Genomic DNA, 16610 nt, shown 5'->3' with positions numbered 1-16610 from the left:
GAAAGGGTAATTTTGTATGTCATTATCAGGGATTTACATCAATTTATTGGCCATTGTCTTATCCATTGTGTTGGATCACTGTATGTGAACTTTTTTTTTAGGAAAGTAAAGCAGATAACCAACGAGGATCGTACCCGACTGAACAGCCAGCTGGTCAACTGTAGGCGTGCCCTCATTCAGAGCAATCTTCTTAAGAAACCTATTGACGAGGGCAAAGGATTTATTAAGGGATCAAATACGACATTAAAATCAAAGTATTATGACTTACGTTAATCCTTATATAAAAGTAGCAGGATATTATATGTCTGTCTGTCTGTGTGCATGTCTGTCCTGAAGTATCTTGCTAACCACTGAACCAAAAATCTAATTTATTTTTCATGTAGGTTTTAAACTATTTTTGGGAATTTTAAATATTATTTTATAGCTAAATTAAACAATTTTTCTGAAAGTTATATAATTGTTATGGTTTAATAAAACTAGGAGGTTATCATTATTGTCCTTTTTTTCTTTTCAAAAACAACGACGATTCTTTATTATGAACTGCAGCAAAAACTAAACCCAATATTTAGATTAGTTTACCTATATAATAGTGACTGCGATAGAGCATCTAGGGTCTCTATATTCGTAGGAATATGGAAGATTTTTAAAAAATAGCATAAAATCATCATACCCAGACTTATATAGGTATAAAAATGAAATAGCCTATAACAATCATGAAGCGATTAGCGAGATCCTTCGCTACAGACAAAACAACTTACTACTTTATATGATAGGATAACTCTGGTTGAGTCAAATGTTATGGTTATAAGACAGTCGACCTTTAACCTTTAAGTTTCAAACTAACAGACAGATCCACCTTGTTTGTTAGCCGCTGAAATAAAAACAATATTTGGTATAACTTTGTATTTGATCAATTACTAGAATACGCTACGTAAGCTGAACGCCAGAAAATTGGAGAAATTGCGGTCAGAAGCGTTAACAAACGAACAGGGCGAAGTGTACAAAGGCTTCCCTCACACTTTCTGGGCTTTTAGTAAAAGCACTCTCACACAAACACTTTCTACTATGACGGATCAGGAAAGATGATTAAATTTTTTTAAAATATTTTCTTAAAGCCTGTATATTATAATTGCTTAATTGTAGCCATTGACCTTTAAACAAAAGACTAACTGACAAAGATCTCTAAGACTAATATTTTCTCCTTTTCGAAGCTTTTCCAACACAGTTAAATTTCGTTTTCCCTATCCCTCTATAAACATATCTATGGTATAGATGTATTTACAGACAACTACCTTCCCTCGTCTGTTTCTATTTTCTGCTACTTGGCTGTATTGATATAAGCGACACCATTAGTTGATTTTCAATGGCCAAATAGAAAGATTGCACAAGGTGGTTGCGATGGACAAATACAGTTATTTGACCCTTTCTCCTCTAGTGTTTTACTCTAATCCTCTATATAATTTTTTTCCTTATTTATATATAGTAAGAATAAGAAATATTTTCCTTTTTTGAATTATGGATAATATACACTCATGAGCTTTATTGATAACCAAATCAATTTATCGGCCACTAGTGGCTACGCCCCTAGAGGCCTCTAGGGGCACTTGAGGAGGGGGGAGTCGAATTTGATAACCCAATTTCATATTTTAGATTTTAAAAGAAAAAGTAAAAAAAATATTTTGGGGGGTGGAAATTTTTTTTTAGGGGGGGGTGCCCCCCCCCCCATCATTTTTAATTTTAGTTTAGAAATGTAAAAAAAAGATTTTTTTTTGGGGGGGGGGTTATTTTTCATTTTTGGGGGGGTTGGCGGTGTCCCACCCCCCAAAAAAATAGTTATAAACCTTCCCGGGACTTATGAGAAGCTACCCTGTTAAGGAGAACCCGATCGGTTCAGCGGTTAGCGAGATCCTTCGAGACACACAGATACACAGACAAACATCCTGTTACTTTAGTATAAGGATTGTCTTATCCCTTTAGAACCCTCATGAATATAAGTTATGATAAGCTGTGAAACCTTGAATAAGTAATATATAAATCCAGGGAGGGAGTAATTGATTTATATCCAGCTTTCCGCGGATATTAAAATAAAAAAATTATAAGCTTAAAACCATCTTTGTTAGCACTGAGGGACCAAAGGCTTCGTTAACAAAACCGGTAGTAATGATTTTTATTTTAATATTCGTGGAAAATTGTCTGTAATTCGATGCTATAAATGGGGTATTCCTGTCCAGTTTTTTGTTTAGGAATGAATATTTCTTACCCGAGGGAATAAATGATGGACCGATAGGTCATCATTTATTCACGAGTTCATCATTTATTCACAAGTTTTTTGTTTAGGAATGAATATTTCTTACCCGAGGGAATAAATGATGACCTATCGGTCCATCATTTATTCCCTCGGGTAAGAAATATTCATTCCTAAACAAAAAACTGGACAGGAATATCATTCTCATTTAGACAAAAAACTCATTTTTTATGCTAAAATTTGGTTTAATTTTGGTTTTTAATTTTCATTTATTTCCCGGCTATGATCATTTATATCCCTGATATCAAGTTTCTTTTAATAATTAATAAAAATTCAAAAATCTTCCAAAAAAAATTGAAAATCTTCTAAAAATGACTACCTCCGGGAAATAAATGAATATTTACATCCACTATTTAAGGGGTTGTTTATATGGGAATGATTTTTCAGTATTGCTTCGAAACCGATTAATCGGTTCTCAGCCATACTGGAAACAACATTCCAATATGCTCAAAATTGTTTGCAAGCTTTTGAGGTCGAATTAGCACCCCATAATATTGCAAAGATTAATTTATCATCCATTATCATATTAACTATTCCTTGCTTTTAATCTTGGATTAATTTACATAAATTTAAAAACTTTCCCTAATTAGTAGTATAAGAATATACTAAAACGAATTAAGCAAAGAAAAGAGTGCAGCTTCTATAAGTTTGAAATTTGAAAAGACGGTTGAAATTTTTAGGGAATAAATAACTTGGTTGGGGTGCTAGATCAATTCCTAGTTTTTCACGTTTTCCATATTAGCAATCATAATGCTTTAGCAAAGAGCATTAGACATTTTTAGAAGGTTTTGTGATTAATTTTTTAAAGTTTAATGTTTTTTTTATGACAATGCTTTATAGTTCAAAAAAATAGCTTTGCTACTTTTGGATGTTGTCATTCTTGTTTTTGCTTTTTTATATTTGCTATTAAAAGAAATATGAATATTACTCCTCCCACACACCACTATAATATTACTCCAAATTATTAACAACAAAGTTTATCATCTAATTGCAATGTACAGTTTTAAAATAAAAGTGTCCTTATTTAACATTTACTTAACATAAATAAACAAGCAATTTAACGTTCTATTCGTTGATTTTCAATTAATTGGCGCAATTTAAGTAGACCCTCCCAGGGATCTAAGGGGATAAGACAATGGCCGATAAATTGATGTGCATCTCCAATGATGATACCCAAAATTACTCCTTCTATAGATTACAATTAGTGATTGAAACGTTTGGACACTTATCTAAATGAACTAACCAATCAGAATTCACTAAAAGTTACCTAGGTTGTTAAGCTAACGAATATGAAAAAGTTATTATAAGACTTTGGGGATTATTGTTTAATAAGCAGCATAATTTCCGCTCCTTCCCTCGGTTTCAATTAAGAAGACCCCCCACTCTTAATTTTAGAGTTTTTTTCAAAGCATACAACATATTTTTCCAGGGGTCATTCCTCTTTGAAGGGTAAAGGTGACATCCCCCCTGAACTAGTTATAAACCTTACCTGAACCTAGAAAAGAGCAATACTATAAAGTAGAACCACATCGGTCCAGCGGTTAGCAATATTAATAGCAATATACAAAGATTTTATCATCTAATATAAAAATAGGATGAACAATCAGCTTTACAAATATTCAACTTGATATTAACCTATGCTGGTCTGGTTGTAGCTGCAAACAGGTAATCCATTATCCAGTAGTATGGCTTCCAAACCGATTAATATCCGCTTGTTTATAACCGGTTTTAAGCCATACTGAATAATCATGTATCGTATCGTATTCTATCGAGTTTTCTACTAATATAAAATGTACCTACTATCATAATATTAAAACTATTTTTGTTACCCTAAGTTTCGGACCCTAGCGGCTCCATCTTATAATTTTCCATTTTAATATCCGCGGATAGCTGTCTTTAATACGATGCGATAAATAACTATTCTAGGGAGGAGAATGGAGGTGGACCTCGCGTTAAGGATGAGGATGACAGCCATGTTGTTTTGATTCAAACTGTTCTTGATAGAGCTATGAAGAAGGACTGCCTAGTCAATGAAGTCTTTCTTCAGCTTATAAAACAGGTATTGATACAAGGGATCTAAAGGGATTAGATAATTGCCGATAAATTTATGTATATCCCCAATGATGACACACAAAATTACCCCTTTTGTAGATTAAAATTAGTGGTTGAAACGCTTGAACACTCAATGTAATAACTAACGAATCAAAATTCAGTAAAAGTTTCTAATGGTAGCATGGCTTTCGGTATGTTGGTCATTTACAAATTTTATAGTAGCTCTGCTAACAAAAATCCAGCTTATGCAAAAAAACGATATTAATTCGGGATAAAATCATGAAATCTATTCGTATTTTTCAACTGTCGTTGGGGGCAACACTTTTTATTTGCCTCCAAATATTATTAGTAGCGAAGCTACTCTATGACTCCGAATGTCCTTATTAGTAGCGAAGCTACTCTATAATTCTGAATGTCCGTCCGTCTCTCCGTAATTAATGAATTGGGGGAAACGTGATTTTCTCAAGTCCTTTTCAAGATAAAGTTCTGAAATTTTCAGGGATTAGTTAATTTTACATTCTACATATGTTCACCAAGTTTTATAAAGATTTGTTTATTAAATTCATATTTTTTTGAGCTTCGCTACTTATGGATGTTGTCATCCTTGTTTTAGATTTATTTCGCTTGTTGGTTATACCTTAATCCTAATAAAAATCTAAATATAAATTCTTACTAAAACGCAAATAGGAAACATTCTTTGTTCACAATTTTATTCAAAAACCGTTAGATGTAAAAAAATATTTTGTTACTAGAAAAATATTAAATTCAAATTTTAATTTGTTTGGGGAAAACCTTTATTTGAAAATTTTAATTTGAACCATTTCTCGGTAGCTAAAATTTTAAGGGATTTAAAATACTTTGTTATGAAAACAGGTTCTTTGAAATAATTCAACGTTCCTTAGTAGCGATGTTACTCTATAATTCCAAATGTCCGTCTGTAAAAGACAAAGTGAGGGAAACGTCATTTTCTCGGTTCCTATTCAAGATACACAGCTGAAACTTTTTGTCAACATTCCCATCATTAAGGAGCTTATAAAATTCTTACAAATTTCCATATATCTTTGGTATTTTTGGTTCGTTATTAAAGTATTTTAGATATAAATATCAAAATTAAATTTCCCGTTGTTTTGAGCATCCAGTATGTAGTTTACTTTGAGCGTCATTCTTTCAGTCATCATACGAAATATAAATACCATAAAAAATAAAAAACACGGGAAAAAGGTTTTTGATTTTTTTCCAATAAATCTATTCTTTAATTTAACAAATGCTCCTGTTAATTAATCTTTTCCTTTGTAGACAACAGATCACCCAGAACCAAATAGTCGAGTAAATCTGCGTCACTGGTCCCTGCTAGCCCTGGCCTGTAGTATCATTCTTCCTGTGGACAAGCTTGTCAGGAAATACATTCAACCAATTACAAACCCCTAGCGACTAAAATTTGAATTATAATTGTGATCAATACTTAACCTCGTAAATTCTCCTTCGGTTTTTAAGCTATTATCTAGAGAATCCAAGCATCATCTACTTGTAATGGGATGCGATACTCTAACCTAACCTAAGGATATAAGGTTAAGTAACATCCAAAGAACAACCAACCCTTTGATTGCACGACCTTTGTTTGAGAAGTTTTAACTTTGCATAGCATTCCCCCTACTCAACTTATTAATGTCGCGCATCGGACATAGTAAAAGTAGGGACCATTTTTAACGTCTCTAAGACTATAGTTTTTGACTGCAAAGTTTCGAACCTATCACATCCCCGACGACAAGCAGATGTGCCAAGTGTTTAGCTACGGTCAAAGATTTCAACCAATTAACTCGAGCGTATAATATTATATGTCAAATGTGAGTAACAAATGAGAAGGAAATAATTACTACTCGTGTTTAAGTAACCCCAAAAATACAAAAAAAAGTTGCGATTTTTTTAGATACTATTTCAGAAAAATTGCATGTAACAATGAAAAAAATTATTAACCAAATTTGTGATTTGCTAAAAAAATAAATTCATAACTCTGGAATGAATTTCAAGTCTTGATATTGAGACAACTGAACTACATGCTATAATTAAAGATTTAATTTACATTAACTCACATTCATAGGTAAATAAAGGTTGAATGTAATAATAAATTCAGGAAATATTTGCTGTCACATTTAAAGAAATGTTCCGCTGATTTTGTCACTGAAGAGGAAAATGTTGATTTAAACACAGCATACAATGTGTTCCGGCTATAGTTAAGTTGGTTTGGTTTGGTAACACCGCCCCCCCCCCCCTGGTCTTGACTATCCTCTAACTAAAGCATCTGACTATCATATACTAGCTTGATAAGCGCCAATCTCAAGTACGCTTACGCTGAAGTGAGATCTGGTAGAGTTCACTAGAGATAGGGTGCTACTAGATCTTGGCTCAGATAGACTGTATAAGAGATAGGCACCTCTAAAGCGAATGTGTATGAGTCAGATGTCTTAGTGAGAGGGTAGTCAAGACTAGAAGTTGATATATCAATCCTAGCTCCCATGGTGGCACTCTAAATTCAAAATAAAGAAGGGGCGATAGGTATTGGTGCTACCAAACCAGCTGTTTTCCTAGTTAGGTACTTTTTTTTTATCATTTTCGGCCATTAGATTTTTTTTCTTTGGTACAACTATTCTCTACTTTTCCATTTACTTCTTTAAACCCCTTGAACTTTAGCCTTAAAAATTTGAAAGCTTCTTTGTTTATAAATATTTGATTTTAAAAAATCAACAATTTTAAAACTCAGGGAAAATACGCACGCTTTGCAGAGAAGTGTTTACACAAAACTCTGGGCACACGGAGGCGACAATGGCCACCCTCAAAACAAGAAATTTTATGCACAATCAACAGACGACTTATTTATGCCAGGTAAAATCTTATGAGTGCGTTCCCTCGAATTGCCTTTGGAGCAATACCCCCCCCCCTCCTCCTCTCCCTTTTATTAATAGTGTTAAAAAATTGAAAGAAAACATTTTATGCACAATGAGCACGAGACTTATGAATGCTAGGTATTTTTTACATTTGGGGGGGGGGGGGGGCGTGATGTGTTCAAAAAGGCACTTTTAGGGAAACGCTAAAAGTTTTCATGCAACTCACACCCTGTTGGATGGGATCATTTTAAATTAACAACCAATATATACATTTTTGGTTTAATATTGTAATTTGATGCTAATGCTATTTTTCAGATTAACTTGCGGCTTTGCCTCTAGTATGTATGTAGGTGCTCTGTATTCAAAGGGTCTACAAATAGTTTAATATCATCCCAAGACTTAAATGAGATATCCTAAAACAATCACGGGACCTCATAGAAGTTTAACTAAAAAAAACAATCAGTTAGGTAGAAATTAAGCTCTTAAGCTACAGACTAAAAACCTTATTACTTTGTTAAATAGGATAACATTTTAGATACCCTAAAGTTTTTTTTTAGGACAGTCTAAATATAGAACTTTTATTTAAAGGTTTTACTTGCTTGCATTTAATTCTGTTATCTTTTAAGGTTTCACTTTATGGACGGTCAATTTCACACAGTAGAGTTCGATCCTTCATCCACAGCGGATGAAGTACTTAAACTTGTTATCCAAAGGATCGGACTCAGGGAAGGAGCTCAGGTAACCTTTTTTAAGGATTGGACTTCAATATGATTTTTACAGGGATCAAAAAGGATAAGACAATGGCTGATAAATTGATGTACATCTCCAATAATGATAATATATAAAATTACCCCTTCTGTATAATACAATTATTGGCTGAAACGTTTGGACTCCTTATAAAACTTTAGGGACTAGTGTAATAAACAGCCCAATGTCTCGAGTTTTATATATAGTTTAATACCAATTGTTTTTTATTTTCAATTTTTTGTCTTACTTATATCAATGGCCTGTATGAAATGTACGTAAAGTACACCCAAAAATAATAAATCTGATATAATCTAATGTTTGCAATGGATTTAGAACAACAGGCTTTGAGTTTAAAACATGATTACCAGTAATTAACAAATAATTTTTTCTTATATAAGGCATTTTTAATGAATATATAGTGCTCTTAGAGGCCTCTAGGTTCGAATCCGCTAGGATTAAATAAAGAATTAATTGATAAAATATTTTAGGGTTACGCTATTTATGAAGTGTTGGGACAGCAAGAAAGATCACTTTTAGGAGATGAAAAGGTTAGTATCATTAGTTGTAGAGGATGTAAAGGGATAAGACTATGGCCGATAGATTGATGTACATCCCCAATGATGACACACAAAATGACCTCTTCTGTAGATTAAAATTAAAGGTTGAAACGTTTGATATCTCAACTTAATGGATCGACTAATCAAAATTCACTCAAGTCCCCAAAGTTGTTAAAACAACGAATAAGACAACATTATTATAAAACTTTGGGGACTAGTGTAATAAACAGCCCATTGTCTCCTCTCTCTCTCAATTATGAAATTCCAGGAATCTTAAGGAATAAAACATTGGCCGATAAATTGATGTCCATCTCTAATGATAAAACACAAAATTACCCTTTCTGTATTATAATTAGTGGTTGAAACGTTTAGACACTTAACCTAATGAACAAACCAGTCAAAAGTCATTAAAGTCCCCAAAGTTGTTAAATAAAACTTTAAGGACTAGTGTAATAATCAACCAAATAAAATTACTGATGAAATTCACTAGGATGTATTTTAGTTTATAAATTTGGCGTCTGCTAGTGAATGCAAGTAAAATAAATACACAACTTTTGTAATAAATTAGATAAGAACCTACACGAAAACAAAAACTTTTCTGTCAAATACTAGGTGCAATTTACTATTACGTCATTGTACAAATATTTTGAGAGTGTATGTACTAATCGCAAAAAATAGGATTTTTTGTTTAACGATGATGTTTCAATTTCATTTGTTTGACTATTGGTTCGTCCCTACCATTTAGGGGCATGGGCACCATGGTAGCGTGTGGGGGGTGCGGACACACCCTTCCATTGAATTTATAGGCTCGGTTAGTATATGATATGAGGACAGGATAGTCCACAAGATCTTGTTTTGTTGTATATCTCAACCTAATCTTGCTTAATGATGTGCATGATTTGATAGTCAAACACCCTTTAGACAACCTATCCTTTTATTACACCACCTTAGTCTTGAAGTCCTAATTGTGCATGTTAATGAGTTACGTCTGTTTTCAGCCATAATATTTCTCACATTCTAACTATTTAGAAAAAAATATGAGATTAAACCAGTTTTGTTAGACCCAAAGAGTTGAAGGCGCGGGTTAAAAAACTGGTATTGATATTAATTATGATTTTTTTAGTATTCGTGGAAAATTGTCTAAACTAGTCTTGACTCTTGTTAGAATTTGCGTTTTATTCTATTTTGATAAATTCTTGGATTGCAATTGTTATATTCTTTTTTATACTAAATTGATAAAGGATAATTTAATGCGTCTCTAACATGTTTAATCAAGCGATTAAAATTAATTAGATCTCTCATGCTTCACTTAATTTTTATATTATGGTTTTAGACACTCACTTTCTTAAGTTTGTAAATATCAGTTAAAACAATTTCTTAGTAAAGAAAATCTACACTTTTTTTTACTTCTTTGTGTATCCTAATTGGTGAATCAGCTAATGTATGGGTGTCCCTAAATCATTGAGTAACTACTTTATAATTTAGTTGTTCTGATATATAAATAACTCACCACATATTATTTTATTGAGCTTCCTTTTATGGATGTTGTCATCCCTGTTAAAACTAATATGTGTTAACTAATCCAGGTTGCAGATGTGATGTCTAAATGGGACAAATACCAGGCGGCCGGAGGTACCCTGTCCCGCCAGAGCAAACATCACATGTTCTTGTTCAAGAAACATTTGTTCCTGGATGAATATATTGACATCAGAGATCCCGTGGAAAAGGAATTATTGTATTATCAGGTAAACTTTATACTAGTGATGGCAATCCGTCGAATTTTTGGGCCGGATTCGGATTCCGGATTCTTAAAAGAATCCGTCAAAAAAAGTGGCGGATTCCGGATTCTTATTTTTTACGGATTCCGGATTCGGATTCCGGATTCTAGCAGTATTTTTAAAGGCTTTTTTTAAAAATTTAAAAAATTAAGTGCTACATATGTCCTAAAAATTAATGTTCTTGGTGTTCTCTATAATTCACTTCCGAGAATCGAACCAGATTTTGAAAAATTTTATATGTAATGATGATAATCTTTGCCTTCAAAAAGCGATAGTTGAAAGAAAAAACTCAAGACGCTAATTTTAGCATACCAATTAAGAATCCGGAATCCGCTAATAAAAAACGGATTCCGGATCCGGATTCGGATTCCAAAATTGGCCCAAAAATTGGGCGGATTCCGGATTGACAACCCTACTTTATACCAGTATGGCTTCGAAACTGACTATTATCCGCTGGATTAGAACCAGTTCTAAGCCATCTAAAATCATGTATCGTATCGTATTATATCCATATACAATTGTACATTCATAGTATTAAAACCAGTTTTGTTAGTCCGTGCCTTCGGCATCTCGGGACTAACAATCTGGTTTTAATCTTATAAGTTGGTTAGGTTTTATACATTAATTCAATTCTTGAATTTTGATTTGGTGGTATTCGATTTTGGGATCATGGAAAGAAAAGGAAGTATCGGGTTTCGTCGTATTTTATTTTTCACAGTAGCTTTTGATAGGTTATTTTAGGTTAGATTAAGTAAATGTTAAAAAATCTTGGTGGCCACCCGTAATATAATCTTTTTTGTTCAGGCCTTGTGTGACCTTCGTTCCGACAGGTTTCCAGTGACTGACATGGAGGCTGTTATGCTCTGTGCACTTAGAGCCCAGATTGAGCTCTCAGATTTTACAGGTAGGCCATGTCTAGGTCTTTGAGTGTTTTCAGTATTGCTTTGAAACCGAATAATATCCGGTGGATAAGAACTGGTTCTCGGACATACCTAAAAATAGCATCGTATTACAGACATTTTTTCACGACTATTTAAAGAAAAACTATTAAAATCAAACCTGGGCTTGCAAAACTAAGTAACTATTACATTACTTGCTTTAATAGATAGTGGATTTATAGATTTTCTGTTTTATTATATAATTCTCCCGTATGTTAAACTAGAGTAGTTATTTATCGCATCGTATTATAAACAGGTTTCCGAGTAACCGAAGGCCCGGGCTATCCAAACTGGTAGTAATTTTTTTTCTCAATATTCGTAGAAAATTGTCTTTAATACGATACAATACATGATTTTTCAGAATGGCAGATAACCGGTCCTTATCCAACGGATATTATTCGGTTTCGAAGCCAATCTGGAAACGAAGTTTTCTAGTTGTCAAATGCCTTGTTTATATCAAACTAACATTAATTAATTATTTTATTCTTTCTAAATGGTTATTATTACCAAGAAAACAAATTTTAATAAACTTTAATATTTGTACCTTGTAAAGTTTAAAATACTAAGAAATCCTTATAATAAAGTAATAGGATGTCTGTTTGTCTGTACTGAAGGATCTTGCTAACCACTGAACCGATCGGGTTCTCCTTAACAGCGTAGTTTATCGTAGGTTCCGGGAAGGTTTAAAACTATTTTGGGGGAGGGTGACACGAATACCAAATCGATTTTTTTTACGTTGACTTGAACGCAACATAGACATGTTATTTTTTAAAAAATATTTAATGTGCCACTAGAGGCCTCAGGGGGCTAAGCTGGTAGTCTTATTATATAAAGTACTAAGGTTTTTTGTTTGATTTCTATAACTACTAAAATGATTAAGTTCTCTTTTTTAGGAAAGCTTCACATAGGTCCTGGGATATTTTTAGGCTATTTTAATTTAGACTTAACCCTTGTAAGGTTTCAGTCTTTGATTCCCTCTATCTAACCTTTTGAATACAAAGCCCCTAGATGCTAGGGAAGCAATCACTAGTTCTTTAAAATTGTTGAATAAAACAAGAATGAATTGTTTAGGAGAAGGTGATTACAGACAAGTAATGCAGCATTGCCTACCACCAAGAATGTTGGTCAATATACATAAAGATCATGTTGCAATGCATCATCAGTCTTTAATAGGTAATTTTTGTAACGTTTCAGATATCTTAAGGGATAAGACACATTGGCCGATAAATTGATGTACAACCCCAATGATACACAAAATTACCGAGAAGATTAAAACTAGAGGTTGAAACGCTTCAAAAAAATCAATTTTATCAATATACCAATCAAATTTTTCTAAAGTCCTAAGTTGGAAAGCCAACGAATAAGAAAGCGTTTCTATAAAACTTTGGAAACTAGTATAATTAATAGCCCATTGTCCCCTCCCTCTCTCTCTGGTTCAATTTACTGATAGGCTTGAAATAATAATAATGGACTAATAGGACAGGTTGTAAATTTGTATATACAAAGACGACGCAGCAATTTATCATTAACAGTCTTAGATAGCAGGAAGGGGGAGGGGGGGGGCATGGGGCTGTTTATTACACTAGTCTTCAAAGTTACATAATAACGTCTCCTTATTCCTTGGCTTAACAACCTTGTGGACTTTCATTGAACTTTTAATAGTTGGTTCATTAAGTTGAGTGTCCAAACGTTTCACTAATTGTAATCTACAGAAAGAGTTATTTTGTGTAAATTCAGTGGGAATCAATTTATCGGCCATTGTCCCTTTAAATCCCTAAATAATTATCCTCGAAAATTTTAAATGAAAACAGAAACGGGTAGGTATTTAGTTTAATAGATACTTTTTTATTGTTCATGAGTTAAATTTTTTCTTCCTTAAGCTTTACCAAATTAGAATTTAGTTCTCATTCTTTCTTTATATCTTAAAACTTTTATTCTGCGAATTTTAATTAACTATGCAGCTGGTAATAACCAGATTATTTGTTACAAAGTTTTTAAAGAATTATGATGAGTACCGTTAGAGGTTATGTAACTTACATGGATAAATATTTAGATGGACAGTTGAACAAATGACACCTTCGTCATCCATATTTATTGATATTTTCGTTGATCAAAGATCTTTACCTACCTACCTATTTATAAACGTTACTTTTTCATCGGATTTTAATTTTTTTCGACATTAAAAACAATTTCATGTGCAGTACTTGGATGTCCATCTGCTAAATTTTTAGAAAGTATGTTAGGTACTAAATGAAAACGTATCTTCGCCTGTTTTCGGATTAACAATTATTTTTGCTTAATAGTTTCATAAAAAAATTTCAGTACGTTTTTAGAGGCTTATAAAAGGATAGAAGTTTATCTATTTTTGTTCAAAAAAGGCATTAGTTTTCATTGAATTAATCCTATCAAACATATCAACAAATTTTTAGTTTTTTGCTGCTGGTATATACCAGATTAGAAATTATCAAATGGAAAAAATAAAATACGAAGATTTTTTGGTAATTAATTACCTAGAAATTTTGCTATTAATTAATAAATCACGTTTATAAAATAATTTTAAAAATTGCGACCAATTTTTGTGACAGTAAGTTGAGATTACACTTTTATAACTAAACAAGAACGATTTCTTATCGATTAAAAGTTTTAATTGTACAAGAATAATAATGTTTACAGACTTATATCTGTTTCCTCTAATTTAAACTCATATTGAAGAATAACTATCCTGTACAATATAGCTTCTCTTAGGTCTTTGGAGGGTTTATTACTATATTAAGGGAGGGTTTCACCACCCTTCCAAGAAAAATAACCCCTAGAAATAAAAAACCACTCCCCTCAAGTTCTTTAACTTTTCTTATTTAAACTTAAATTAAAAATGAGAAGTCTCCTCCTCCTCCAAGTGTATATTCAATAAAAACATCCTTAAAATTTATATACAGCTTCATATAAAAAGGAGAGAGGCGGATGTGCCACAAAATTACCCTTTCTGTAGATTGCAATTAGTGCAGTGGTTGAAACGTTTGGACACTTAACCTAATGAACAAACCAATCAAAATTCATTAGTGTCCCCAGGTTGTTAAATTAAACTTTCAGGACTAGTGTAATAATCAACCAAATAAAATTACTGATGAAATTCACTTTGATGTGTTTTAGTTTTTTTGAAACCATAAGTAAAACGTTCATGATCTCAGCCCATAAAAGAGTTACAGCTTTAAAATTCGGCACAGCAGTTGCTTTTGTGAAAAACAATATGGAACTGTGAAAAAACGGCGGCGAAACTGCCGCGAAAACCGCTGTTTCCCGCCAAAATTTTGTTTGCCTTTTCTCTCCATAATAGACAATTTTCATCTCAGATAAACTATTTTTTTTTAATATTGACATGTTTGAAATATTTCAAGTGTCAAGTGAAAATATAAGGGAAAATTTTATGTGAAAAAAGTCTATCTCAGATGATTGAGAACTGTCTAATTTGGCGAAAAAAGGCAAAAAAAAATCGGCGGGAAACGGCGGTTTTCGGCAGGAGCGATGGTTCCGCCGCCGTTTCTTTACAGTTCTATATTGTTCTCCACAAAAGCAACTGCTGTGCCGAATTTTAAGGCTGTAACTCTTTTATGGGCTGAGATGATGCACGTTCTACTTCTGGTTTCAAAAAGTGGCACATCCGCCTCCCCCCTTTAATTAATTAGGAATGAAGAGTACCTCAGGTTTAGTTAATTTGCAATCCTTACATCCCTCCTAAATTCAGCTGTAGAATATAGAATAGAAGAATATACGGGCAAGATCCTATCCCTAAATACAGTGTTGCGGATCCGCATTGATTGTATGCGGATCCGGATCAAAATCTCGAAGTCAAAAATACTTTTAATTTTTAAGTCTGAACCTAAACCTTAAAGATTGGCTCTCATCACGAGAATGTCTTTGTAAGTGACTATTTTATATAAATTTAGGTAGATTTTTCCATTTTTTCCGCATTTTTTTTAGTCCATGGATCCGGATCCGCATTTTTTTGCGGATCCGGATCCTTGGACTCAAAAAAGTGCGGATCCGGATCGACAACTCTGCCTAAATATCTAATACACTTTCTAAATTTTTCGCGGATTTTGAGAGACACCAGTAACTTGGTTTAAATTTAAGATTAAATCTTTGGATTTTCTGAGAATCCTGGTATAATTGGAATTTAAACTTTTAGTACATTCAATGAAGATTAATTAATGTTTTATATTTTAATTTGTTACAAATTAAAATATTAACTATGGCATTTTTATAACCTTTTTCCCCATTCATATTTACTTGAAGTTTATTTAGTTGCTCCTTTTATGGGCCAAGGCATTACTCCTATTCTAACTATTTATGTCACGCACCTGACGACATGTTATCAGTAGGAATTTTTTAAAGTTACGAAGCGGTGTCGGGCCGAGATTGGGGGATGCGCTACGTGAAAAAATGACCCCTATACTCCATTAGAACTTAAATTTCAAACATATTTAAAAATTATGTAAATTGTTTAATTTTAGGTATGAGCGTTGAAGAGGCTAAACAAGCTTTCCTGAACCTGATACAATGTTGGCCCCTGCACAGAGCCACCCTTTTTGATGTGAACCAAACATTTACCTCCAATTGGCCGAGGTAAGCCACATTTTTTTTATCCGAGGGGGGTTTTTAATAGCTGAAAATATGTTTGATAGAAAACATTTCGCGTAAAATAAAAACGACGACATTTTATCTCGTTTGAACTTGCACAGAGTCACCTTTTTTGATCAGCTGTTTTGTTGTTTGCGCACGATGAGGGTAATTTTTTCTCGTGTATTCCGTAAAGTTGGGTCCTTTTAGTCATATGCTCTTATCAAGTCAAACTGTTCTTAATAAGAGCATTTGACTAAACGATTACACCTAACTACGTAAAATACACGAAAAGAATGACCTCATTTGTCAAGTTTTAAGGGTTTGGCTGGTTCTTAGGATTTTAATTTTAAAAATGATAGGTATTAAAATTGTAAACATTTGAACATGAAATCATCGTTTTATAAACAGCCTTCCACGGATAAAAAAATGTTCATTGATAAAATTAAAACCAGGTTTGTTAGCCCTGAGATGCCTAAGGCTTAGATTCGGTTCTAATTCAGCGGATATTAATTATGGTTTCAAAGCCATGCTAGAAAATATCCATCTTACTTTCTTCCTTCTACAACTTTTTATGGGAATTTCTTCATTGATATTGGGGTCAGGGTACAATTTAAAATCTTACATTGTCCTTGTGCTATTACTGTATCCATGCTTTAATCTGTTATTCCGATAATTACTTGTGATAGATCAGGATGTAATTATAGATATTCTTTAAGCTTCTATAAACTTGT

The 16610-nt window shown here is 32.9% G+C and overlaps 2 protein-coding genes across 2 annotated transcripts in view; both read left to right on the top strand.

Moving 5' to 3' along the window:
- LOC145331772 (uncharacterized) overlaps window positions 1-288 on the top strand; it is a 39160-nt gene extending 38872 nt beyond the window's left edge. Inside the window, exon 32 of the mRNA XM_080176610.1 lies at window positions 102-288. Within this exon, the coding sequence (XP_080032736.1) occupies window positions 102-273 (172 nt within the window). The 3' untranslated portion in view covers window positions 274-288. The remainder of the gene's footprint in view (window positions 1-101) is intronic.
- A 595-nt stretch (window positions 289-883) lies between these two features.
- Window positions 884-16610, top strand: part of LOC145331773 (pleckstrin homology domain-containing family H member 1-like) — a 35288-nt gene continuing 19561 nt past the window's right edge. Inside the window, exons 1-12 of the mRNA XM_080176611.1 lie at window positions 884-1079; window positions 3902-3970; window positions 4232-4364; window positions 5654-5760; window positions 6495-6544; window positions 7117-7237; window positions 7866-7977; window positions 8475-8534; window positions 10130-10288; window positions 11126-11225; window positions 12331-12432; window positions 15771-15882. Of these exons, the coding sequence (XP_080032737.1) occupies window positions 1066-1079; window positions 3902-3970; window positions 4232-4364; window positions 5654-5760; window positions 6495-6544; window positions 7117-7237; window positions 7866-7977; window positions 8475-8534; window positions 10130-10288; window positions 11126-11225; window positions 12331-12432; window positions 15771-15882 (1139 nt within the window). The 5' untranslated portion in view covers window positions 884-1065. The remainder of the gene's footprint in view (window positions 1080-3901; window positions 3971-4231; window positions 4365-5653; window positions 5761-6494; window positions 6545-7116; window positions 7238-7865; window positions 7978-8474; window positions 8535-10129; window positions 10289-11125; window positions 11226-12330; window positions 12433-15770; window positions 15883-16610) is intronic.

Source organism: Acartia tonsa, chromosome 11 (assembly GCF_053477335.1).
Source record: "Acartia tonsa isolate MP-2025a chromosome 11, ASM5347733v1, whole genome shotgun sequence".
Classification (NCBI taxonomy): Eukaryota; Metazoa; Arthropoda; class Copepoda; order Calanoida; family Acartiidae; genus Acartia; species Acartia tonsa.
The sequence above is the reverse complement of the archived record's forward strand: the minus strand, read 5'-3'. Positions and strand labels throughout refer to the sequence as shown.